This window comes from Triplophysa rosa, linkage group LG11 (assembly GCF_024868665.1).
Source record: "Triplophysa rosa linkage group LG11, Trosa_1v2, whole genome shotgun sequence".
Classification (NCBI taxonomy): Eukaryota; Metazoa; Chordata; class Actinopteri; order Cypriniformes; family Nemacheilidae; genus Triplophysa; species Triplophysa rosa.
The window spans coordinates 4,581,195-4,608,883 of record NC_079900.1 but is presented as its reverse complement, the minus strand read 5'-3'; the positions used below and the strand labels follow the sequence as shown (position 1 = coordinate 4,608,883).

At 38.7% G+C, this 27,689-nt stretch overlaps 2 protein-coding genes across 2 annotated transcripts; both read left to right on the top strand.

Annotated features, from left to right (window-relative positions):
• Nucleotides 1-604: 604 nt before the first annotated feature.
• Nucleotides 605-18,241, top strand: mgat3a (beta-1,4-mannosyl-glycoprotein 4-beta-N-acetylglucosaminyltransferase a). Its single transcript, XM_057346427.1, has 3 exons — nt 605-1,016; nt 13,035-13,239; nt 13,459-18,241. Exons 2-3 carry the CDS (start codon nt 13,036-13,038, stop codon nt 14,704-14,706), a joined length of 1,452 nt encoding a protein of 483 aa, XP_057202410.1. The 5' UTR covers nt 605-1,016; nt 13,035; the 3' UTR covers nt 14,707-18,241.
• A 1,301-nt stretch (nt 18,242-19,542) lies between these two features.
• On the top strand, nt 19,543-25,250 carry LOC130562142 (gastrula zinc finger protein XlCGF7.1-like). Its single transcript, XM_057347013.1, has 3 exons — nt 19,543-19,645; nt 22,299-22,492; nt 22,707-25,250. The coding sequence occupies exons 2-3, from the start codon at nt 22,423-22,425 to the stop codon at nt 23,459-23,461; spliced, it is 825 nt and encodes a 274-aa protein (XP_057202996.1). The 5' UTR covers nt 19,543-19,645; nt 22,299-22,422; the 3' UTR covers nt 23,462-25,250.
• The last annotated feature ends 2,439 nt before the right edge of the window (nt 25,251-27,689 follow it).

Genomic DNA, 27,689 nt, shown 5'->3' with positions numbered 1-27,689 from the left:
TCTATGAATTAAATAAATATACTTACTTTTTTTTAGCAGTCTTTGAACCCTCCCTTACGAAAATAAACCATGTTTTTTGTACAAGTGTAGTAACCATGGTTTTTTGGTGCATTGATTACTTGGGGCAAAACCATGATTTTACTACAGTTACCATCGTTTACTATGGTTTTTACAAAAACATGGTTTTCAAAACCATGGTTATTTTGTGATAACCATTGTTTTACTACAGTAACCATGTTTTTTGGTTTTAACTGTAGTAAAACCATGGTCAATTTTCGTAAGGGCTCCCTCTAACAACGTCGAGGGGCCTGTGCCTGCGAGATATATAGGATAACGTTAAATATCAGGATCGTTTTCAATAACATTTACCTGATCATTAAAAACAACACTTTTACTTCAACTTCATCTTGTACGAAATGAATAAAAATACTTACAAGTGGCCTATGCGTGTACCTAAAACAAACATCTGTCTGACAGTGCATGTGTCCGAGTGCGCATGCGCGGCTGAGAGTGCATGTGTCTGAGTGCGCATGTGAGGCTGAGAGTGCATGTGTCTGAGAGTGCATCTCGTCTGCAGCCAGACGCTATTGGACCGCTGAGGCAGATCTGGAATCAGCTATCTAGGTGTTGTGCAATATTTGCAGCACAAGAACGCAATTGGTTAAGCCAACCAGGCAAACATTTAACGATACGCACCGCGGAGTATCGTAGCATTACAGTTATTTGTCACGCTTGCAAAGCACACTAACTTGAAGGAAATATGACTGAGACGCGGGGATAGAGAGAATAAAACAGAGAGTGGGCGTCGCATTATAAAAAAGTTATGCGCATTGTGGTCTTGATTCACAATCATCGCTCTCTGAGGTTGAGAGCGCGCACGTGTGCGCGTGTGCGCGTAGTTAGTTCCTGCTCAAGTGTGTCGAGTGCAGAAACGGCAGAAATTGAATCTAAACCATGCGAAGAGCTTACTGACCGATACATGCAGAGGCAGTGGGGTGGTCACACCTGTCCGCCAGGTAAGACCCTCAGCAGCAGCGTCAAGCTGTCATCCCTTTACGCTTCTTTTTAACTGTGTGGTTAACGTAAAGAGATTCCTTCTGTGTGCCCAGCAGTATTCATGGGTAATTCTTACTCTATTTTTACTTGTTAAATGGGTTTATTGGAGTACTATATAAAGTCTGTTAATATGGAAAAAATGACGTGAAACAAGCAACGCTCAGTAGCAAAAGTTGTATATGATCGGTCACGTTTTGGGTCATATTGTTTCGTATTATTTACACTTGGTTGTTATGTAGGCTGTTTACGCAGGAAGAAAATCATATTTTACATCATATCTGTGCATGCATTTACTAGATGCTTGTCTCCAAAGATAACAGGGTGAATGTGTACATTCTTAATCATGTGTTTTTCTGGAATCAAACCCACAATTTTGTTACTGTAGCTCTACCGCTTGATCCAAAGGAACAGTTTTTTTGGTCTAAATAACATAAAGACGTGTTTATGTCGGGTCTGTACAGTTCCATTATTATAGGGCCATGCCCTCTGTTCACACACACCTGAACCAGCCTATCAAGGTCTTCTATTACAGATTGGTGTGTTGACTGCTGTCAAACGGTCAAGCAGGTATTAAGCAGGTATTAGCTGAACAGTTGACAGTAGCCGAGCTGAAAGGGGGATATGAGCGTCAAAGAAGATTTAGATGTAATGATTTACTTTTACAAAGATGATCTATCCGATAGCTTTCCAGATTATACATTACAGCATGTTGTCCCACAGTTAAAATTGAAGAGTCCAAAAACATCACATTGACCAGTCCCTCAGTAAAAAGAAGTACTGCCTTAACCACAACAACCCTGCAAAATGCAAAAGAATTCTTATAAAATGACATGATTCTTTGAATGTAAAATATCTTCTGCCCTGATTTCCCTAATGTTATGCACAGTACATCCACCCAAGAGATTGGGGTGGGTGTGGTATTTAATGACATGTGAGGAGTGGAATGTTGTGTGTTGTACTTCACGAGAGTGTCATTTAATTGACTTGATTTTCACGGTCAGCTCCAGTCCACAAAAGGATACTTAAGTGCAGTTATAAACTTTACATGCTTGCACAAAGAGAGCTTATGAAACAGCATTAATCGCAGCACAAGGACTGAATTTGTGGAGTAACCTGCAATGTTTCACCCGAGCACGCAGTGGTGATAAAAGTCATAACAGACTGTGAAAAATCACCGATCCAGCCTGGCAGCACACATATACAAAATTAAGAGATTGTTCCAAAGTTTCATTTCAAATAATAATTTCTAGATGTTTCTAGATATTATATGTATTTTGTGATCTATTATTTTAACCTGTATGCTAAAAGGGATCTGTTATTCAAAACTTCAGACTGACCGGTGTATTTGTGCTTTAATCGCTTTAATCACTGTATTTCCTTATGACCCTTTTTACTTTCATCTTGCACATCTGTCATATGCTTCATCAGAGTCCTCTCTATTGTGTTTCCTGGTTCCCACAAAGCAAGAAACCAGCTCGCTTCCTCTTTTTCTATTTCACTGAGGTTTGTTACCATTATATTTGCATAACAGTTTCTAAAGTACAACATGACACAGTTCTGCATGCAAGCTTTTGCACCTGTGTGCTTGAGTATTTTTCTGGCTTTAATCGTCGGATGCTCTGACCACTCAAAACCAGACCATTTCAAAAATGCGATTAAACATGGGAAACACCTGAAAGTACAAGCGAATACTCTTGGCTGTTATTAGTAGAGTTTGTGATCTTCAAGTATGAGGTCGTTAGGATGCAACTCTTCTCTTCACACAGGTGAGTGTGTAAGGTTTTGGGATAAACGGCACAGTGCTACAGTGCACGACAGCACAGGATTGCGGGTGTGCTGAGTCTGTGTGTGTGTGTGTGTGTGTGTGTGTTCCCAAACCAGGAGAACAGAGCTTTTGTACAAACTGAAAAAACATTGACATTTGAGAATTGAAAGAGCCTTGGAGAAAAGAAGGAACCATTGTGCTTCAGGCATAGGTGCCCTCGGAGAAAACGCGCACACACACACACACACGCACACACACACGCGCACGCACACACACACACACACACACACACACATGAACACACACATGCATTTATGCACATTGTCAGAGAGGAAGTGAAAACAACGGAATAAGTGGAAGATGATGATCCTTTAATTGAACTGGTCAAGCGATAAAAAGCCTTGATATTTAGTATAACAGCAATGAGGGACTTTAACTGTTTGTATCACCCGGTTTACTAGTTTGCACAAAAAAATCATAATGTGTGGACGGCTTGAAGCTTTTAAAGAAACAAATGCTGTTTCTGTTTTAAAGGACTGCAGTTAAAACTAACATAGAACGAGCCTGAACAAACACAGGTCACACCCCACACTTCAATTCATAAATCATAATTACTGTAGCTAGATTATTAGGATTTGCTATTGTTTGAGTATCTGTCACTGATTTATGAAACCTGCCTGATGCTGCTATTTGTTAATCTCAGTTCAGCAAAAACAACACTTTAGTTTTCTTTTAAAGTTGTTGATGTTGAAATGAATGTATGTTCAGTGCAGATTTAGAGATTATGGCATTTTGCATATTTTCCTTCATTATATTGTTGTAAGACATTGTAAAACATCCCACACTTTAATTCATAAATCATAATTACTGTAGCTAGATTATCATTTAGGATTTGCTATTATGATTTCCTATTGTTTGAGTATCTGTCACTGACTTGTGAAACCTGTCTGCAATAATAAGCAACACAAGGTTGATCCGACTTACTTTGTTTACTGTGTTACGGAATTTAGAAGAAAATGAATATCTGCATTCTGAGCCTTTTTGAGATAACAAGCTTAACATTTTTGCATTCCAATTGACTTTGTAGATAAAACCTATTTGTTTTCTTTAAAAAAGCCCAAAATGTACACAATGCAAAGAAAAAAACATCACAATGTAAATAAGAATATGTGAATGAATCAATCTTGACAAAAATATCAGATATAACTTTATAATTAAGGTGATGAAATATTTTCACTAGTTCACAGAATGAAACAAAAATAATCGTTTTACTTAGACAAGTACCTATAAAAAATACATTTTAGAAAAACTGAAAATAGTTTTGGAGTGGTGTCATAATTTTTCCCTCAGGTGTATTAGTCTCAAAAGATAACCGCAACTTTTGTTTTGTGACAGTAGCCTACACCAGTGGTTCTCAAACTTTTTCGTTGTAAGGCCCCCTTTGTGTTGGGTGCATCGCTTTGCGGTCCCCCCAAATAAAGACTTACAATCTTAAACTTAGAATTTTAATTAAACCAAAAACAGATTCAATTAGACAATGCTGGAACATCAATTCTTTTGGTTTGATTACATAACATTTATGATATATTTCTATATTTCATAAAATGCCACAGGATCTGTGGACCCTGGATCCATCTTGGGTCCCCCAGGGGGCCACGGATCCCCATTTGAGAACCACTGGCATACACAATGAACATTTAACTCTATAACAACAGGTTTTAGCTAAGTTTAGCTCCGGTCCAAACACAATTATCTGATCTGTTCAAAGAATTCTGAAGGACTTGATTAACTGGTTTAAATACTAAATTCTTCTGCAATGGAACCAAATACCCCTGGGTTTCAGCATTTCAAACGTCATGTCATTTCAGGAAAAGTCGAATAGGCAGATGTGTATGACTCTCAACTTTCGGGCAGAGGCCAACAAGAGTGTCAACATAAAATTATTTAGAATTAGACAAGCTTAAACAACTAAATAAAGACAACTAAACCATAAAAAAAATTCGATCAGGTTTTAGGGCACTACATAGCGAGACAGGTTTGTCTCATTTGCTCAGAGTCTGTTGCGGTTGTCAAAAGTGGAAACCTTAAACGGCATTATGAAATTAGACATAGACACTTTGAAAAAACTTACCCGCCACAGTCCGAGGTAAGGGGACGGAAAACATATTAGCTCAAAGCCCAGAAGGAGCGATCTACACGGGTCCTCCCTCACTCACTTACCGCCCAACAACGAGCATATGAATGTTCACTAAGATACAGTGGATCTTAGGAAAACATACCAATCCCTTTGCTGATGGGGAATTAGTAAAAGAGTGCATGGAGGCTGTTTGTGAAACACTTTTAGAAGGAAAATAAAGACATGAACTAAAAGAAAATATTAAACAAGCCCCCCTTTCAGCTGCAACAGCCACCAGAAGAGCTGAAATGTTATCAGAGGATGATCAGTCACAACTTGATGCTGCTATTTGATAATCTCAGTTCAGCAGAAACAGCACTTTAGTTTTCTTTTAAAGTTGTTGATGTTGAAATGAATGTATGTTCAGTGCAGATTTAGAGATTATGGCATTTTGCATATTTTCCTTCATTACACTGGGTTCCAAATTATTATGCAAATGATATCTTTCTCTGGTTTTCCTAATTTGTCGATGCAAATGACAGTCAGTATAATTTTCAAGTAATCAACAGTTAGGGTACATTTGGAATTTTATTGAACAAACCTCCCACTGACAACAGTATTTATTTAAAAAATGAAAAACTCAAAATGCACTGTTCCAAATTATTATGCACAACAGAGTTTGAAAACATTTCATAGGTTGTAAAAAACTGAAAATGGTCATTTGTTGAATTTTGCAGCATTAGGAGGACATATTTACTGAAATCAAAAGCTATTTCAATCAAAAACATCCTAACAGGGCAAGTTACATGTTAACATAGGACCCCTTCTTTGATATCACCTTCACAATTCTTGCATCCATTGAACTTGTGAGTTTTTGGATAGTTTCTGATTGAATTTCTTTGCAGGATGTCAGAATAGCCTCCCAGAGCTGCTGTTTTGATGCTAACTGCCTCCCACCATCATAGATCTTTCGCTTGAGGATGCTCCAAAGGTTCTCAATAGGGTTGAGGTCAGGGGAGGATGGTGGCCACACCATGAGTTTCTCTCCTTTTATGCCCATAGCAGCTAATGACACAGAGGTATTCTTTGCAGCATGAGATGGTGCATTGTCATGCATGAAGATGATTTTGCTACGGAAGGCATGGTTCTTCTTTTTGTACCATGGAAGAAAGTGCTCAGTCAGAAACTCTACATACCTTGCAGAGTTCATTTTCACACCTTCAGGGACCCTAAAGGGGCCCACCAGCTGTCTCCCCATGATTCCAGCCCAAAACATGACTCCGCCACCTCCTTGCTGACGTCGCAGCTTTGTTGGGACATGGTGGCCATCCTCCAACCATCCACTACTCCATCCATCTGGACCATCCAGGGTTGCACGGCACTCATCAGTAAACAAGACTGTTTGAAAATTAGTCTTCATGTATGTGTGGGCCCACTGCAACCGTTTCTGCTTGTGAGCATTGGTTAGGGGTGGCCGAATAGTAGGTTTATGCACAACTGCAAGCATCTGGAGGATCCTACACCTTGAGGTTTTCGGGACTCCCGAGGCACCAGCAGCTTCCAATACCTGTTTGCTGCTTTGCAATGGCATTTTTGCAGCTGCTCTCTTAATCCGATGAATTTGTCTGGAAGAAACCTTCCTCATTCTGCCTTTATCTGCACGAACCCTTCTGTGCTCTGAATCAGCCACAAATTTCTTCACATTACGATGATCTCGCTTAAGTTTTCGTGAAATATCTAATGTTTTCATACCTTGTCCAAGACATTGCACTATTTGACGCTTTTCGGCAGCAGACAGATCCTTTTTCTTTCCCATATTGCTTGAAACCTGTGGCCTGCTTAATAATGTGGAACGTCCTTCTTAAGTAGTTTTCCTTTAATTGGGCTCACCTGGCAAACTACTTATCACAGGTGTCTGAGATTGATTTCAGTGATCCAAAGAGCACTGAGACACAATACCATCCATAAGTTTAATTGAACAATATAAAATTAAATGTTTACGACACTTAAATCCAATTTGCATAATAATTTGGAACGCAGTGTATATTGTTGTAAGACATTGTAAGACATCCCACACTTTAATTCATAAATCATAATTACTGTAGCTAGATTATCATTTAGGATTTGCTATTATGATTTCCTATTGTTTGAGTATCTGTCACTGACTTGTGAAACCTGTCTGCAATAATAAGCAACACAAGGTTGATCCGACTTACTTTGTTTACTGTGTTACGGAATTTAGAAGAAAATGAATATCTGCATTCTGAGCCTTTTTGAGATAACAAGCTTAACAGTTTTGCATTCCAATTGACTTTGTAGATAAAACCTATTTGTTTTCTTTAAAAAAGCCCAAAATGTACACAATGCAAAGAAAAAAACATCACAATGTAAATAAGAATATGTGAATGAATCAATCTTGACAAAAATATCAGATAAAACTTTATAATTAAGGTGATGAAATATTTTCACTAGTTCACAGAATGAAACAAAAATAATCGTTTTACTTAGACAAGTACCTATAAAAAATACATTTTAGAAAAACTGAAAATAGTTTTGGAGTGGTGTCATAATTTTTCCCTCAGGTGTATTAGTCTCAAAAGATAACCGCAACTTTTGTTTTGTGACAGTAGCCTACACCAGTGGTTCTCAAACTTTTTCGTTGTAAGGCCCCCTTTGTGTTGGGTGCATCGCTTTGCGGTCCCCCCAAATAAAGACTTACAATCTTAAACTTAGAATTTTAATTAAACCAAAAACAGATTCAATTAGACAATGCTGGAACATCAATTCCTTTGGTTTGATTACATAACATTTATGATAAATTTCTATATTTCATAAAATGCCACAGGATCTGTGGACCCTGGATCCATCTTGGGTCCCCCAGGGGGCCACGGATCCCCATTTGAGAACCACTGGCATACACAATGAACATTTAACTCTATAACAACAGGTTTTAGCTAAGTTTAGCTCCGGTCCAAACACAATTATCTGATCTGTTCAAAGAATTCTGAAGGACCTGATTAACTGGTTTAAATACTAAATTCTTCTGCAATGGAACCAAATACCCCTGGGTTTCAGCATTTCTGTCATCTGTCACTGATTTATGAAACCTGCCTGATGCTGCTATTTGTTAATCTCAGTTCAGCAAAAACAACACTTTAGTTTTCTTTTAAAGTTGTTGATGTTGAAATGAATGTATGTTCAGTGCAGGTTTAGAGATTATGGCATTTTGCATATTTTCCTTCATTATATTGTTGTAAGACATTGTTATGCTGTCGTATAGATATGAAAAGACATGTTTATTTCTTTGGTCTGCCAAAAACCATCAATTCATGTTTTTAGGTATTTATTTGTCCGGACCTCGGCTGGTAAGGAGGGTTCGTTAACTGGACCTCAAGCAATTTAAGTTGAAGATTCCTGGCCTAAAGGATATAAGAAGCTGGATGGCTTTACATTTTCTGGTGGTGGTCTGCCCCTGCCTCGCAGAGCAGGCCGTCTGGGATGCTCCTGGTGAAACCTGATGAGGAGCTCTGGGTCCAAGATTTCATCACGGGGTACCCAAGATCTCTCCTCCGGGCCATACCCCTCCCAGTCGACCAAGTACTCGAGACGTCCACCATGTCGACGGGAGTCAAGGATATCATGGAGGGGGCTCTTCTGACGGGCCAGGCTCTGTGGAGAGATCAGACTGGGGTGAGTGATAAGGCTTGAGTTATGACACATGGAATGCTGGATGAATTCGGTAACTGGCAGGGAGCTTAAGAAGGTAAGTGACTGGATTCATTTGATGGACTATGGGAAAGGGACCAACGAATCTGGGACTTAACTTTCTCGACGGAAGCCTCATCCAGAGATCTCTGGTGGAGAGTCATACTTTTTGCCCAGGATGAAACTGCGGTGTCTCCTTCCGCCGGATATCTGTGCTGATCTTGTGTCTTCGTATGGCTCTCTGCAGATGGTGATGTGCCGAGTCCGAGACCCTCTCGCTCTCCTGGAACCAGTGGTTTATGGAAGGTACCTCAGACGGTTCCCCTGACCAGGGGATATGGTCCGATACAACGTCTTCTGGTATGACAAAGTATCTGAAGACGAATTAGAAAAGGAGCTCCGCCGTTTCTATGGGTGTGGGCAATCCCTTGAAGGGAATGAGACGACAAGACTTTGAGAATCTATCAATGACCACCAGAATGATCAGAGGGTTTCATTGGCCCCCGGGTGGCCAAGTGCCCAGAGAATGGTGGAAGGAGAGCATCATTTGGTTACGTTGAGGTAATTGTACATACAGGTGAGTTGGTGGACACCCCGGCGGATGAGTTTGAGGAGTATTGGCTGCGGTAGTGGCATCTTCTTGAGATCAGTGGACGGTACATACGAACAACGACTCGGGGAGTACTGGCTCGGAGGAAGGTTCTTCATCTGGTGGGCTGTGCATTCTGTAAAGAGGGTCTGCATGGGAGTTCTTCGACCCAGGTCGATAGGAAGTCTGAAACTGGAAACGTGTAAAAAACATGGCCCATCTGGCTTGACGTGGGTTTAGGCGTTTTGCGTCTCTGAGGTACTGGAGATTCTTGTGATCCGTGAGAATGAGAAACGGGTGACTGCACCCCTCTAGCCAATGCCTCCACTCTTCCAATGCCAGTTTAACAGCCAATAACTCCCGGTCTCCGACGTCATAGTTCCTTTCTGCCGGGGTGAGCTTCTGGGAGTAGAAGGCACATGGATGGAGTGTGGGAGGAATCCCCTGCCGCTGAGACAACACCGCTCCTACCCTTGTGGACGAGGCATATACCTCCACAATGATGGGCTTAGAAGGGTCAGGATGATGGAGAAGCGGTGCGTTGGAGAAATTCTTCAATGAGTTGAAAGCTTCTGTGGCCAAGGGAGACCAGGACAGGAATTTGGGTTTACCTTCAACAGGTTTGTAAGAGGGGTGACAATGGAGCTGAAGTTCTGAATGAATCGTCTGTAGAAGTTTGCGAAGTCTAAGAACTGTTGAAGGTCTTTGATGGTACCAGGAGTGGGCCAAGTCCGTACAGCTGCCACCTCGTGAGATGTTGAAACCAAAAAATTGATGGCGTTGAAACCAAAAAATGGACTATTGCCTATGGGCACCGGCTCACCCTCCTTGAGATCGATGGCACAGTCCCATGATCGGTGGGGTGATAGCTGGGTCGCCCAGGTCGGACAGAAGATTTCTTGGAAGTCCTTATAACCATCTGGCATCTGAATTGAGAGTTTATCTGGGGGACTTTCGATGGAAGTGGCACAAACAGGAACTGTAGAGCTGAGTTTAGCTGGTAAACCAGGGAAACAGGTAGGAAAACTCCATTTAAATAGGATTTTTGAGTATGAGACTTTTTTTCAATAAGGCATGAAATGACTTGAGACTTGACTCGGACTCTAGCGATAAAGACTCCAGACTTGACTCAGACTCTAGCTGAAAGACTTGTGAACATCTCTGGTGTGCTGTAAATAGAGGGTGCACTGGAGAATGAATCTGTTACACACTTCCGCAAGACCAGAGTAGGGAGCCGGTGAGACCATGGGACCGGCTGAGACGGTGACTGTGACTGATGAGGCCGGTGACAAGCTGCAGGTGCGGGTGATTGGAACTCTGGGGACTTTGAGCGGAGTGAGGTGAGAGCCTGGAAATTCCATTACAGATTACTGTAATACTGTATATATTGGAGTTAGCCAGACAGCCTTGGCGCGTTTACAGGCTGTGCAGAATGCAGCGGCTAGGCTGCCAACAGGTACACCCAAGCAAGAGCACATCACACTGACTCTCTTCAATGGTTGCCAGATCGTTTCCGTATAGAATACAAACTTTTACTGATTGTTTTTAAATCCTTAAATGGTCGGGCACCAACATATCTTGATGCGCTAGTGAAACGTCATACATCGGTTAGGTCTTCGAGGTCTTCTGATCAGTTACTACTAACAGTTCCCAGATCTAGATCAAAACTGAAGGGCGATGGCGCTTTTTCGGCTCCAAAACTGTGGAACCTGCTGCCGGTTAACATTGGAACATTTCTAGTTTTAAATTCTTGTTAAAAACGTATCTATTAACTCAGGCTTTTAATAATTCTGGAGGCTGAGATTGCATTGAATATACCTGCATTGAATGTGTATTAGATATACAGTATATTGGATGTATAGTAGAGACATGTTGGATGTGTATTTTTGTATATCTTTTTATCTTTGTACAGCACATTGGACAACAACAGTTTTTGCGCTTTATAAATAAACAAACAAACAAAGATATGTATTGCCCTTTGTGAAGTTTTTATTATAACAAATATACATCTGTGCAGTTTTAGAATACTATATTGGGTAGGAACTGTGAGGAAGGGGCTTCAAAAGTATTGTTGTGGACAATGTGGGGATCACACCCTTACAAGCCGCCTTATGTTTTCCATCCGAAAAAGAAGACACTTACCCAGTGCAAGTAGATCATAGCAAGGCCTTAAGCTGTCGCAGTCATTCTTTGTTTCAACACATGCATTGGGATCAAACCATATCAACAGATGCAAGCCCCTACCTGCATGTCGCCTTCCGTGAATGTAATGTGAATTCCAGTTTGTTGATTTAGCGAAATGATTCACTTTTGAATGACTGAATCTACCCGGGGCTTAGAGCGATGCAAAACAACCCAATAAAATCACCACTCAAAATGATTTTACTAGACAAAACATGAGCCCATGACAAAACCAGGTAGGAAACATTGTCACGCAGTGTTATACAACTAAATGCTACGTTTGACAGAATCAAGCATACAGTACAGGGATAGTGTTAGGTTTTGTGTGTGTGTGTGTGTGTGTGTTATATGGAAGGCACATATCTGTTGACTCTTGTTTTGTCAGGATTTAAGATGAGCAGTGTAAATATAGAATGTTACACTAAATCGTGTTGATACAAGTGTCTAGTGGAGATGAACAACCCAAGTGATACTAAGGTAAAGAGTTGTGAATAACATGCTGTTGCATGTTAATGTTTAACAGGCGAGCATGCACTCACGCTACAAATGTGACTTAATACTGTGAGACACAAGCACAGTTCTATATACATATAAATATCTCTAGTTGAATATGAATCGAATACGCAATGGTGATAACCACGTTACAGCAACCCAGCAACATAACAAATTCCTATTTGTGACACTATTATTTTTTTATCTCTATTAGACATTTTCAGTGTACAGTAGCATCTTTTGGATACTTATACTTTTTAGCTACGCCTAAAATGCATCAATGTTATTATGTGTATATACGTTTCAAACCAAGCAAATGGAAGCGAATGACATTCCTAGCATTTCATCACTTTTCTGATTTTGCAGCGATGATTAACCACTTCACTTTTCTGAGGTATTTGTGCAATTGCTTTTAACTGATACTAGTGTCATTGACTTTACATTTTAAATGGAGAGATCTTGTTTAATATGCTTCAACAATAGAGCTGTTTAAATTTTGTCTTGTCGTATGTTTGTGGAGAGGTTGTGAACATGCCTTTTACAGTTTAATCACACTGTGGGTTTTGTGGCTGTATTTTGAGCTGACAACACTCAGGAAGTTGAGCATTGAACTGCTTTTAAAAGTCACGCTAATGTTGCAACATACACAAGTCATTCTGCAGATGTTTTAAAAGATGCCCTCGCTCACTTAGCTTACCTAAAAATGAAAGTGATTTTACTCATCCATGTCATTTCAAACATTTCAAACACAAAATATATTTTTAAAGAATGTTGGTGCCCTAACAACACTGACCCTCATTGACTTCTGTATGGACACAAAAACATTTTCTGAAAAATATCTTCCTTTGTATTCCACTGATTTACACAGGTTTTGAATGACGTGAGGATGAACTGTCCCTTTAAGATGAAACAGAATCCATCATATACCTGGGTTTGGGATTAAATGATAATTATTGGTTAATCAAAATCTCTATGAAAATCATTTTTATTAGTTCTAATGAACTTAAATGGTTTTAAATCTTGAAAATAATTTTAACCAAGCATTGAAGTTTCAGTCTTTCCTGAAGAATTTGTTTTGGCTGTATCTCAACCTGTGTAATTTAGCTAACTTGTTTTTTTTGCTGTTACAGGATGAGAATAAAAAAAATTAAGTGCTTCCTGTTGTGCATACTGGGGCTTTGTGTCATTTCCTTCCAACATTACTACAAAGCTTTGCACAATATTCCACTGCTGCAAGAGTTTTCCTCCCCATCCTCACACCTAAAGAGCCTAAAGATGGTCAGCAGTTTCTTCTGGAACGTGCCGGATATTGACTTCTACAAGCACCACTTAAAGGTAATGATGCAGAAGTCAGCGCTTTAAAATGCAATTCAACAAGTGACGTTATTTAAACAAAATTATGGTTTAAAACTGTATTACCGTAAATTATAGACTACTTTAAATTGAAAAGGTATTTCTTTTGAGTTGGTGGATTCTTCTCAGAATGTAAGGTGGTCTTTAAAATATAAGTTAGGAATCCAAACTGAGTTTATTAATACATTTTTCTCCAAATAGGGCTTTCTTGAATCTAGCGTGATCCAATCAGATTCCATTTTTTCAACGGAAAAACTTCACGAACAAAGATTTGTTCTCCAAGACGATCACACACCCTTTTTCGTCCGCACAAAATCCGGAGCAACGTGTTTCCGCGAGGGGACTAAAATGGCTGAATCTGCATCGCAGCGCGTCTTACTTCATCATCACGAAGAGGACAACGTCACAGTCAAGACGAGGAGGAACGCGGATCAATGCACTTGTCGCCAAGGCTGGCACGGCCCTCACTGCGGCGTACCTACAATCGTCCAACATTCAAACCTCCCAACCAAGACGAAATTAACACCCAGAGCAACTCCACGTCGAGTCATCAACGCCATCAACATCAACCATGAGTTTGACCTGCTACACGCTCGATTCCACGAACTCGCTGACGTCGTGGACGTGTTTTTAGTTTGCGAATCCAATTTTACCGCTTATGGTGACCAGAGGCCTCTTTACTTCCAGCAGCAGCTCCAAAACGGAACGTTTGATTATATTAAGCACAAAATCCTTTACATTTTCCTGGACCATTTTCCAAGTGGCGGCCGCCTGGACGGCTGGATCGCAGATGATTACCTGCGCACGTATTTGACCAAAAACGGAATGTTGCGTATTCAGGGCGCAAAAGTAGACGATGTTTTCGTCATAGATGACGCGGATGAAATTCCCGCACGAGAGGGAATCCTGTTCCTCAAACTGTACGACGGCTGGACAGAGCCGGTCGGGATCCACATGCGGAAATCGCTCTATGGATTTTACCGGAAACAGTTTGGTACGCTGAACATCTTATCGTGCTGCACGGTGGCCATGCTCACTAAGGTTTACAGGAACGATGGGATTCTTCTTCGACGCCGGACGTATTATACGATGCCGGGATTTCGGGAATATGAGAATTCCACTGGAAACATTCTTATGCCGTGGGCCATCGGGAGCCCAGTTCATTATGCTGGATGGCACTGTTCGTGGTGCTTCAAACCAGAAGGGATTTATTACAAACTTGTATCAGCCCAGAACGGAGACTTTCCACGCTGGGGTGATTACGGCGAGAAACTCCAGTTAAATTTTATTAAAAAGTTGATACAGACAGGCGGTTGGTTTGATGGGTCATTACCAGACTATCCACCTACAGATCCCAAAGAGCATATGTATGCACCAAAACACTTGATGGACAACTATGAAAAATATCGTCACTTGTTGGAGAACCCATTTGTAAAACTGGATAACTGATAACTTCACTTAGTGTAAGACTTTCTTATTTTTTTTACACTAAAGTGTAATCACTGTGGCACTATCAAAACATTGCTCTCCAGACAACATTGCTGTAACCAATGCAACGATGTGCACTATAGGGAAACATGTACCATGTCAATACTTTAAAGATATAGTTCACCCAAACATGAAAATTCTGTCATCATTTACTCTTGTCATTTCAAACCTGTATGACTTTCTTCCGCAAAACACAAAATATTTTCAAGAAAGTTGGTAACTGAACGGAACACCCATTTACTTCTATTGTATGGACACAACACCAATGCAAGTGAATGGGTGCCGGTTAACAACATTCTTTAAAATATCTTCTTCTGTGTTCTGGGGAAGAAAGAAAGTCATACAGGTTTGAAATGACAAGAGGGTGAGTTAATGATTTTTCATCACTTTAATGCCTTAGTGATGCTTGCTGTGGCGTTTATATTTCTAACTGAGGCAAACAGAGCTCATTAGGGTTTCCTCATACAGTGCATATACTTACACGATATGTGCATTATCTCTGTGAGAAAACATTTGCTGAGGAATTGTTAAAGGAAACAGATAAGACTAAACATTCTAGGTATAACGGACTAAAAATAATTGTGCATACGTTGCTACTTGAGTCAAAGATGCTGAGGTTTTTACTAGGATGAGAGACTGTGAACAAGACAAATGTGTTCTTCAGGGTTTTATCCAGTGCTCGAATTGAATCAAGTCTTTTGGGGGGTCCCCTCCATAAGACTTTTTTTTGGTGGGGGTGGGGGTTAGTCTCGCAATATACAATTTATACAAAATACACAATATATTTGATCATGATATGCATAACTATATACTATTTATTAAAAACAGGCTTACATAAAAGAACAGGCTTCTTTTACTGTATTTTGGATCAAATCAATGCAGGCTTGGTGAACAGAAAGGACTTTTGAACAGTAGTGTACGTCCAAGTAGACGAGTGCGAAGACTGCGAGTGGAGGTTTATTATTCTCCATTACGCTCCACCGGAGCGACGCCAATCAAGCAGTCATGTCAACGATGTCCTGCGCTTAGCGGTCTTTAGACGTGGGGCGGGGCGTTTAAAATTTAAAGAGACATGAGAACTAGCCCATAAACAAACTTAATATAAATTATTGTAAATATTTAATTCACAAAAATGACCATATCCATTGCATGAATTTAATCACATTTGTCATTATAATTTTTTACTCAAATAAAAATATCTGAGGAACCCCCTAAGTCTATTTTTTACTTCTTATGGGGAGTCCCTAATGCCTTACGGGGGTCCCGGAACCCCCAGCCCCCTTCAATTCGAGCACTGGTTTTATCATTCATCTGTTTAATGGTTTAAATTTTAACAACAAAGAAACGGCAGCAGTAATTGTATGTTCACATTCCACTGAACACAAGATCATCCTGATAGCTCGCTTTTTATGGTCTCAAAGTTCATTCACTGTAGAGTCATCATAACTGATGCTTTAAACCAGTGGTTCCCAACCTTTTTTCCTTGGGGCCCCCACGTACATATATGACAATCGGAGCCCCCCAACCCTCATATATGTGTGTGTGTGTATACACACATAATTGCTTCTCAAACACACATATATAGATAGTAAATATAAATAAATTAAATGAAATAATTGAATAATAAATTAAATTAAATGGTTAAATATGAGTAATATAAAAGATTTTAATGACATTTTTACTTGAATACTCAAATAAATTTTCAGTTTATTTCAGTCTATTTTCAGGTTATTGTATAAACATACAGAGTATACTGAACGTTATGAAAGAACTGTTAAACATTAACATTGCTGTACTTGCATGAAGAGATGTAGGCTACTGTCAATTACTGCTTATTTTTACAAGGTGTCTTTTCATTTTGCTTGGTTTCATGCTGTCGTTTACCAATTTTTCACCACAGAACACACATTCTGGCCGAGACTTGTCTTGTCCTTCAATTAAACCTAAATTTACGTAGGTTTTGTCATAGCGTCTAAACTTTTTCCTTTATTTCTGACGAAGAATCACCGCAGTTACGTTTCTCTGCTATTTTTCCTTTCGATTTCTATGTTAACACGAACGTTGACGCCTGACAGAGGACATGTGAGTCTCATAGCGAGAACAGCCAATGACAGTGCTTCCGGCTACCGCAAATCCCCGTGTGAATGTCTGCCGATGGAGCCGGAAAAATTGAAATAATTATTTTATACAAGATATAACTATTTTTGACTGCATTATCTTGGCATTATAAGCACGTGATTTTTTTAAAACATACAAAAATATTTTTATTTAAAATGATTAGTGGAACATTTATGCAGCTTTATTTAACCTCAAAGCATGTCAGGTCCCGCGCCCCTCATGTGAACTCTGGCGCCCCCCTAAGGGGGTCGCGGACCCCAGGTTGGGAACCACTGCTTTAAACCGTAGGTGCAAGTATCTGTGGCTGATGGGACGTAGTACATTTTTAAGTGAAATAAAAAAGTCTGGATCAGTTTGAAGAATTTAACATTGATTTTTAACATGTATATAGGTTACATTTATTATTTTTTTATCCAAAGAATCTTAAAATTGAGAGAGAGTAGTGAACAATAAGTGTAGTCAACAATTTAATGTTAGTCGATTACACTGGCTAATCTTGGAAACACATTCATAACCTGCATAACAAAAGCCATAAAATAAGGTTTGACGGGCGGATGTGTCAAGTGTTGTGATGTTTGCAAATGTTCAATGTAGGGTGGGTCTTTTGTATTCATTGGCAATTGACTGATTTGTGAAATGTGTAGCGTGGACGGGAGGAACTGTGATGCCAGTTGAAAAGATAATAGGCAGTTATTTTATTTAGATAAAAGATTAAGATGGCAAAACCTTTTCGTAAGAATACCATTGAATCATGCACAAACGACCAGGAATGTGTATGAAAAAGGTAAACAGGTTTGGTTTGGATTTTATTTTTAAATTACAAGGCCCACTCCATTCATTTGGGATGGATGATGGACATGCACTCTCAACAGTGAACAGAATATTCACTCAAACCTTTATTGTGATCTGCTCTACTGTTGTGGGATAAAACCACACTGAAAAAATGATTATGTGCCTTAGTAGATTTTATGAAAAGAAATGATTAAAATATCCTTATGTAATATAATATACTTCATATAATTATGTTTCTGTTTTTAACAAAAAATCGAGTTAAAATAACGTCAAAAATCTTGGGACTAAAATCGACTAATTTTGGTTGTTTAGATTTTAATTATTTTGTTTGAGTAATTTTAATTGAACAAATTATTAAGTAAATCCAACTCAATTTTATTATGTTAAACCAATTTAAATTGGTCAAATTAAGTTTACTTATTTATTTTGTGTTGAGACTACATACATCATTTTTGTAGATATACTGTAACTACCTTGGCAGTTGATCTGTAGTTCCCAGCACGCTTTGTATCTGACTGCATTAGAAGATTAATCTTCCAGATTACCTGTCATTTTAATTTTTTTTCAGTAAAAAGAAAGACTTGTTCGTGTTTTGTGTTGATTTATCTTTGAGTTTTGGTATTATTTTTTAAGTTTGGGTTTTTTAAGTTGTTACCGTTGTTCAGAAGAGCGCTGCTTGTGCCTTGGCTGAGGGAGGCATGATATAAATCATGAAGTGTGATATTTCACTTATTGAGCAGTAACTGTGCTAATGCCAGTACAGAGACCATCAGTCTCTTCTTACTTGATCATCTATGTTGTAAGAAAATAGTATATTTCAATATGAAAATAAGTGATCCGTGAAGTTTGAGTTAGACACATGATTTTGTTCAGCGTAATTTTTTTTGTTTGATATTTTAATAAAAACAAAATGTATTTAATGAGTAGAATTTACTTTATTCTGGTTAGTAAGTTGTACTTGAATTATAGCAGCATATATTATGTCGTGCAAATTGTTACGAGGATTTTATTAAGTAAATTCTAAATGTTATTTTTTTCAGTGCATCGTACCAATTACACTGAGACATTTAAAATGATACCAAACATGAGTATTTAAATTCTTTGTTCACATAAATTGTGTAATTTCTCATACACTGTTTATAGGTGTGCTTTAGTGTGATCTGAGCTGAGTGGGGGAGAAGAGTACAGATGTGAAGATGTGAGTTCGCTGTTTTTATTCATTGCGGTGTGCTGCTGATTCATTGAGATGGAGATGTTAACTCTATAGGGTACTTCATTGTATTGGATGAAGTTCTTTGTTTTCTAGGGTGTGGTGCCTGTTTGATGTGAACACCTCGGCACTGCCCTTACATAACGCAAATCTTTTTTATTCAAAACAGAAATTTGGTTCATTTGACAAATGATTTGTGGAGAACAGGAAGCTTTCTACTTAAATGTAGTGTACTGTCATTATAATATGCAATATTCTCTCGTACAAATAGATGAGAGCACCAGCCAAACACGCTGCTTCGTTTTGCATGTAAAGTCAACATCCTCGGTGTACACAAAATAACAATGGTTCCTTTTCAAGTTATCTTGGGGTTCAGAGTATTCGCTTTTCATCATCTCTCCAAGCTTTTCCAAAGCCAGAAATGTTAGCAGAGATTTCTTAATTTAAGTAGCCCTATGTGTCTCCACTTGGTGCATCGTGTTCTCTGTACAATCATCATATTGGTCATCAACTGAATTCAGTGTTATATTGAATTCCATTGGATATATTCGTATTCCAGTCTGTGATCCGGTAGCATTGAGTAATACTATCTCCCTGGATATCATCGCCTCATACTTCATCCCAGTAGGTGGCGGAATATGCGCCTTAAGCTGGTTTTGCACAACTGCCATTAACATCAATAGAAGAAGAAGACCTGTCCTGCAGCCACCCATACTTGGATAGTTCCAAACATTGCGCAGACGCCCATTCATTTGATTGCTTCACAGAACACACTCGCTGGTAAGTGAATGAAATGACAGCATGTTTTCTTTATTTGGTCTCACTTCCTTCTAAAATTTACCGTGGGTGCTTGAGGGTTGACTGAGCACCTACAAAAATACGTATGCTGTAGGATGTCCCTCAGACCTCAGCGTCACTTAAACGTCACATATCAGATAAAACTGCATCGGTTCAAAAACGGCGCCAGGACTAAGCTCCATAGGCGTAATTTGCGGGTGGGACATATGTCCCCACCAATTTGTGGAAGAAATTTGCTTGTGCATCCAGTGTCCAAGCACAAAAACGCGTAAACCAACGAACAAGTGATATTTTTAGTCATAGGAATAAACTGTTTTTAAGTGTGATGCACCGCAACAGCCAAGTGACCTTCCCCAAATGACAGGTTGGGAACCACATGAGCTGCTGGAGTCAAAAAGCGGAGTATAGACCAATTTGGAGTCGACGTCACGGTTACGTCACTGCCAGCTGCGCACGCATGCTGGTTACAGAAAAACAGTGGAAACAAAGAAGCAATGAGTGAAACGGAGGAGACAATTCCTACAAAAAACGTGTTTTTGTGTTGTTGAATGTCAGAATAGGAATGGCAAAAATGATGGTATTATTTCCTATGGAATACCGTCATTGAATATGCCATTTTAAGCTAAACACACGCTGGACTGACGAAATCATCCGGATCTGTTTTTCTTTTATTTCACGTGAGGTTTTCTATAATCTTCTATGTCTAACTATTTTATATACCGTATCCGTGTAATGCTCTAGTCGTTATAAAGGCTATCTCTTCCGTGTTTTTCTGGAACCAAGATGCGCGCGCATCCCGAATGTTTACAAACTTATAATTAGCCTATACAATGTGCGGACCGCCCACTATATATGATAAATATTCCCAACGAGACAGAAACAATTTATTAAAGTATTTGCTTTTGTCCCCACCACTTTTCAAAACAAAGTTACGCCACTGCTAAGCTCTCGCCCAATCGGGCATCGGTTGAAACGGCCTCAGACAAAAGGCGTCATGCGAAACGGCCTCAGACGAAAATACATTAAATGGAAAAAAGTAAAAAGGCACTAAATTACACGTAACCCCGCCTCTCGAGTGACGCCATGCTTGCAAACAGTTCTCCAGCAGTAATTTACGGAACTTTCGACAGATTTGATTTGTAATTGATATTGACCACACGTTGTTTTGAAAATGTAAAACATTTGTTTCTGGCTGTCTGTATAGATATTGTTTTTGATGGGAATGATAAATGAGATTTTTTTAAGGTTTTATTTTGAAAAACTATTAGGTTTAACCATTAGCTAACTATAGCTAACTTCTTGAGCTGCCTTTGACACTGCAACAAAATCAATAAAACATTATAACGAGGCACTTGTTGCATCCAGCGGGGACATAGTTACTGAATATAATGACTATATTGGCTTTCACCAGGTGTTAATGAGCTGCATTTTGGAGTTGTGCTGTTTTGGAACAGTGTTGTAAATAAAGTGTAACCACCGCTTTCTAATTGTGTCCTCGTTTGAAAGACCCAAGTAAGTAGTTTTTCATTTGTAATGAAACACACAGCGTCTCCACGACATGGCGGCAGCAACAACACTACAGCGGGAATAGACATGCCTTCTTTATTTGTGTAACCGGTCCTACTCGCCCCGCGCGGGCCTCGAACCGGCGTCGGTCCGGATGGGAGACGGGTGCTCTAACGAGGAGGCTAAAGACCGCAGTCTCTAGCGTCTCTGTTGGTCGGGGAGTGAGGTTTACATACTGCACAGCTCTTCACTAGCTGGCCTCCGTTACACTCAACCCCCTAAACCTCACTCCCATCCGGGTCACGGCACCAATGTAACCGGTCCTACTCGCCCCGCTCTGCGCGGGCCTCGAAGCGGCGTCGGTCCGGATGGGAGATGGGCGCTCTATCGAGGAGGCTAAAGACCGCAGTCTCTAGCGTCTGTCGCTAGAGCGTCTCTGTTGGTCGGGGAGTGAGGCTTTATACACTGCACAGCTCTTCACTAGCTGGCCTCCGTTACATTTGCGTATACATTTTGGGCGGTATTCTTCAATGCTTCTCACGAACTGACGTAGAAATGTGGGGGTGTGTTTAAACGGCAGGTTTGGATGAGCCTCCGCTTTTAAATAAAACATCTCTTTTGGTTTGAGACTTAAATTTGAGCAATTTTACATGTCTAATATATGCATGAACAACTTGTAACACACCAAAGATACAGGAAAACACAAAATCGCGTCATATGACTCCTTTAAGCCTTACGTCACGCATCATATATTGAAGGTAATGTACTGTTTCTGGGTCCAAACACCCTAACATATGCTGTAGGCAAACAACAGATATAGTAACAAAATAACAAAATCCAGAATGGCCAGACAACGATTGATTTTTCGTAAAATTAGAAATTAGGAATTAGAAATGAGTGGCGACAAGGAAACGGTATTCCTTCAACATACTATGATTTGGGACATACTCCTTATAATTTCCAATAATATGTAAGACTGGTAGAATCCAAATTGAGATGCAGGATCAGAGTTTTGCATACTGTTTGCATGCCCAATTTGCATACTGTGTGTCCTAATTAATATTTTAAAATCACTTTTTTTAAAAGTTAATAAGTTGTTAATGTGAAATTGTATTTATTTATTTTGCAGATCTGTTCCACCCGGCGATCCACACAGCGACATTCAGTGAAGCCATTCACTAGTAACGGACCACTTCATTCAAAAGTACCAGTATACCAAATCCAGTGTGACATAGTTGAAAACAAAATCTAAAATGAGCGTTGAAGACATGATTGATCCAGACCCCTGCAGAATGAAACATGAAGATATTGAGATACAAATAGGTTGGTGTCTATTCGTGATTTTTCAATAATGATTAAATTATAAAATAAAAGTAAATATAATAATATAATATAATAAATAAGGCATTGATAAAATGCCTTATTATTTTTTCATTAAATTTTATTTGTAAAATTTTAGGTCATAGGAGTTTTATGTAGATTTTATTATTTTCATGGTTGTGGGAGTGAAACATTAACATTTTTTGTTTCATTTTAGATATGTTAAACGATGAAAGTGATGAACTGAATGAAGTTGAAGAGAAACATCAGGGTCAGAAACCTCAGAATCGAATGGCTTTCACCTGCCCTCAGTGTAGAAAGTGTTTTGAATGCAAAAGTCATCTTGAGGAGCACACAAGAGTTCACACCGGAGAGCGCCCGTACACATGTCCTCAGTGTGGGAAGAGTTTTAGACGCAGAAGTCATTTTGAGGTTCACATAAGAATTCACACCGGAGAGCGCCCATTCACATGTCCTCAGTGTGGAAAGAGTTTTAAACGCAGAAGTCATTTTGAGGGGCACATGAGAATTCACTCCGGAGAGCGCCCGTACACATGTCCTCAGTGTGGAAAGAGTTTTAAACGCAGAAGTCATTTTGAGGTTCACATAAGAATTCACACCGGAGAGCGCCCGTACACATGTCCTCAGTGTGGAAAGAGTTTTAAACACAAATGTAATTTTGTGGACCACATGAGAATTCACACTGGGGAGCGCCGGTACACGTGTCCTCAGTGTGGAAAGGGTTTCGTAAACAAATCAACGCTTGAGAAGCACATGACAATTCACTCTGAAGAGCGCCCATACACATGTTCTCAGTGTGGAAAGAGTTTCAAACGCAAATGTAATTTTGTGGAGCACATGAGAATTCACACCGGAGAGCGCCCGTTCACATGTTCTCAGTGTGGAAAGAGTTTCAAACACAAAAGTCATTTTGAGGACCACAAAAGAATTCACACTGGAGAGCGCCCATAGTTGGCTAAATGTTGAATTATGTTGAATGGCATGTTTCAAATATAGTAGGGAAACCTCAAATTAAAATGTTGTTACTTTTTGCATATTCATATTCAAACTATTCAGAGAAGGACGTTGCTTCACAATGCCGGAGAAGAATTTTGTTTTTGGCTTAATGACTGCATATAGAACTTTCAGCATCCAAAAATATCTTTCAGATTCTTTGTAGTAGAGAAAGATCCTTCAGATTTAAAAAAAGTAATCTTAATAAAGACATGGGTCTTATAAGAACCTTTAGGTGAATAGTTTTTAGGGAGCTAAAAATGGTGGTGCTATGGCATCTCTGTGAAGCATGTTTTGTAGCACTTTTTTTAAGAATGTAGTATGGTGAAAATTGCAGTAGACTAAAAAAAAAGTACAGTGAGGGAAATAAGTATTTGATCCCCTGCTGATTTTGTAAGTTTGCCTACTTACAAACAAATGAAGGGTCTATAATTTTTATGGTGGGTTTATTTTAACTGATAGACACAGAATATTAAAAAAAATCAGGGGAAAAAATGTTATATAAAGGTTATAAATTGATTTGCATTTCAGTCAGTGAAATAAGTATTTGATCCCCTACCAACTAGCAAGAATTCTGGCTCCACAGATTGGTTATGTGCCTATATGGACCACAGATTAGTCCTGTCACTTTAAGAAAGTACTCCTAAATCAGCTTGTTATGTATATAAAAGATGCCTGCCAACAGAATCTGTATCTTCCAGTTCAACCTCTCCAACACCATGGTCCAGACCAAATAGGTTTTAAAGGATGTCAGCGACAAGATTGGAGACCTGCACAAACCTTGACTAGGCTACAGACAGAAGCTTGGTGAGAAGGAGACAACTGTTGGTGGGATTATTTGGAAATAGAAGATATACAAAATAACTATCAAATGCCCTTGTTCTGGAGCTCCCTGCAATATTTCCCCAATGGGGTAAAGATGATCATGAGAAATGTTAAAGATCAGCCCAGAACTACACGGAAGAAGCCTGTTAATGATTTCAAGACAGTTGGGAACACAGTTAGCAAGCAAAACATTGGTAACACGCTATGCCACAGTAGACTGAAATCCTGAAGCACCCGCAAGGTCCTCCTGCCCAAGAAGGCCCGCCTGGCTCGTCTTAAGTTTGACAATGAACATAAAAATGATTCAGAAAAGGCTTTGGCGAAAGTGCTGGCACTGCTGTGAGACCAAAATGGACTCCTGTGTTTGGAGGGAGAGAAATGCTGACTATGAGCCCAAGAACATCATGTCTACAGAGAAGCACAGTGTTGGAAACATTCTGCTTCAGGGCTTTTTCTCTGCTACAGGTATACAGGATGACTTCACCGCATTGAGGGGCTGAGGGACGGGCCCATGTACCGTAAAATCTTGGACGAGAACCTCCTCCCCTTAACTAGGTCACTGAAGATGGGTCATGGATGAGCCTTTAACATGACAAAGACGCAAAACATATTGCCAAGACAACCAAATAGTGGCTTAAGGAGAAGCACATTAAATGTCCTAGCCAGTCTCTAGACCCTAGTCCTATAGAACCTCTGTGAAGGAGGCTAAAACTCCAATTTGCTGAGCGACAGCCAAGAAACCTTAAAGATTGACAGAGGAGTGGACTAAATGTATCCGGACACATGTGCAAACCTGGTGACCAACTATCAGAAATGTCTGACCTCTGTGCTTGCCAACAAGGGTTTCTCCACAAAGTACAAAGTTATGTTTTGCTTGGGGATCAAATACTTATTTCACCGACTGAAATGCAAATCAATTTATAACCTTATATAACATTTTTTTCCCCTGATTTTTTTAAATATTCTGTGTCTATCAGTTAAAATAAACCCACCATAAAAATTATAGACCCTTCATTTGTTTGTAAGTAGGCAAACTTACAAAATCAGCAGGGGATCAAATACTTATTTCCCTCACTGTACATATGAAAAACAATGAAAAGTACATATGTAATTACATACAATACCCTTTTAACCTATTACAATATAAAAAAACATTTTGTACTTTATTAAAGAGGATAGCAAAACTGGTCAGGTATGTAACTAAACTAATAATCATAGAACGTTTTTAAAATACACTAGTCTGTATAGTCTGACAGTAAAAACAGGTTTGTTTATAGTACAAAATACACATCAATAATATTTAATATGTCAATGAATACTGGACTATGTATCCCTCTTTAATCATGTGTTGTGTATATCAGTAAATAATAAAAGTTTTTGGTAAATTTACCAGAAGTGTTCAAGGTACTATATTAATAAAGAATATTTTCCAAATTTTTGATCAGTTAATCTGCACGTGAACTAACTGAATCCACATGAATTGTTATGCCTATACAGTATGTAGTTATGTGAAAAGAATCTTCACCATATTTGAAATTTATGGTTAAAGTATTCAAATATTTTGTAAAAAATGTAATTTTTACACGTTTACACCTTGTGGAAATGAACCATGGCTTTATTACTATAGTTGAACTGTGGTATTTGAAGCCTAGTAAAACCACAGTAATAACAAATTTACCATTTTGCATTATAGTAACTCTAGTTTAACCATGAAATTCATTGTGAGACCATGAATAAAACCATTCAGGGAAGACAAATAAATATGTTTATAAATAAATATTTGTTTTATATTAAAGAGAATCATTTTATGTTAAGGATATCTTTTTATACTCCATTCTAACAAAGGTATCAGTAGAAGAACATGAATATGAATATTTAAAGGGATAGTTTGGCCCAAATTACACATTTTGTCATCGTTTATTCATGTATTCATTTTTTTATTGCCTCATAGATTTACTTTGCCCTAAAAGTATGCATTGTTTTTGTTATTATAGTACAGCTCCTCTTTGCATTTAAGTATTTCTTCATTCATTCGTTCTTACTTCATTATAGGAACATACTCTGATATGGGACATATCAGAGTATTTAATATGCTTAAAATATGCTTGAAGTTATTTATGTGAAAATATTTATTTATTTTGCAGATCTGTTCCACCATAGCACACAGAGATGTTCAGTGAAGCCGTTCACAAAAAAAATACAGGAATAGTTCCTATAAACCTGCAAGTAAAGGTTGCATATTTCGTTCAAAAGTACTTATAAAGTGAATCCAGTGTGACACACTTTTGTTATTAATACAATTTGTAATAATAATTTGTAATTTTAGGTCCTAGGAGTCATACATTCCTTATGGAATATCATGTATCAAAGATTTTGTTATGTTTTATGGTCATGGCCATGGGAGTGATATAAAAATCCAAAACATATATTTTTTGTTTCATTTTAGATTTGCAAAAATGAAAGTGATGAACTGAATGAAGTTGAGGAGAAACATCCGCGTCAGAAACCTCAGAATCTTGTTATGGAAATGTCTAGTAGTTTTGCATTTTTGGCTTAATGATTTCATATAGAACATTCAGATAAAAGAAGACAAAAGTTCTTTAGATTAAAAAAAAAAGCAGTTGAAAAGTACAATTAAATGTACATATAAATAACTACAATATATTTTTAACATATTACAATATAAAAAAATACATTTTTGTTAGCAAAACTGGCCAGGTATGTAACTAAACTTAATCAAAGTACGTTTTTAATACACTTCTTGTAGAGTAGTCTGACAGTAAAAACACATTTGTGCATATTTCAGAAAGTTTACTCAACTCAACTCAACTCAACTTTATTTATAAAGCGCTTTTACAATTTTCATTGTTACAAAGCAGCTGTACATGAGACATATTGACTATAAGCAAAATAATTAAAGTTGTACCTGCAAAAACAAGAAAAGGTTGAAAACACAGAAGACAGACATACCCACATACAAAACACTCCACACACACAATATGCACACGTACTAACACACATAGACATAGAGACACACACACACACACACGGATGCGCACGCACACACACACAACACACACACACACACACACACACACACGTACGTACACAGACAAGTACGCACACACACACACACGCTCAGTGAGAGCACACATTTAGGATAAAGGAGAGAGAAGCACAGGTCAAATATAACAGACTATAAATTCCTATATGCAATATTAATTAAGTAAAACTTTAAGATTCTAAAGCAGCCCCCCCGGTCAGGCAGATAGTGCAAAAACAGTATGCAAACGGTGGCGAGGAACCCAAAACTCTAATCGAGAAAAAAAACCTCAGGAGAACCCAGGCCCAACCAGGGGAT

Coding starts and splice junctions, on each gene's coding strand:
- LOC130562142 (XM_057347013.1), top strand. CDS start 22,423: ATGAGCGTTGAAGACATGATTGATCCAGACCCCTGCAGAATGAAACAT. Junction 22,493..22,706: donor AGATATTGAGATACAAATAG/GTTGGTGTCTAT, acceptor GTTTCATTTTAG/ATATGTTAAACGATGAAAGT.
- mgat3a (XM_057346427.1), top strand. CDS start 13,036: ATGAGAATAAAAAAAATTAAGTGCTTCCTGTTGTGCATACTGGGGCTT. Junction 13,240..13,458: donor TCTACAAGCACCACTTAAAG/GTAATGATGCAG, acceptor TTCTCCAAATAG/GGCTTTCTTGAATCTAGCGT.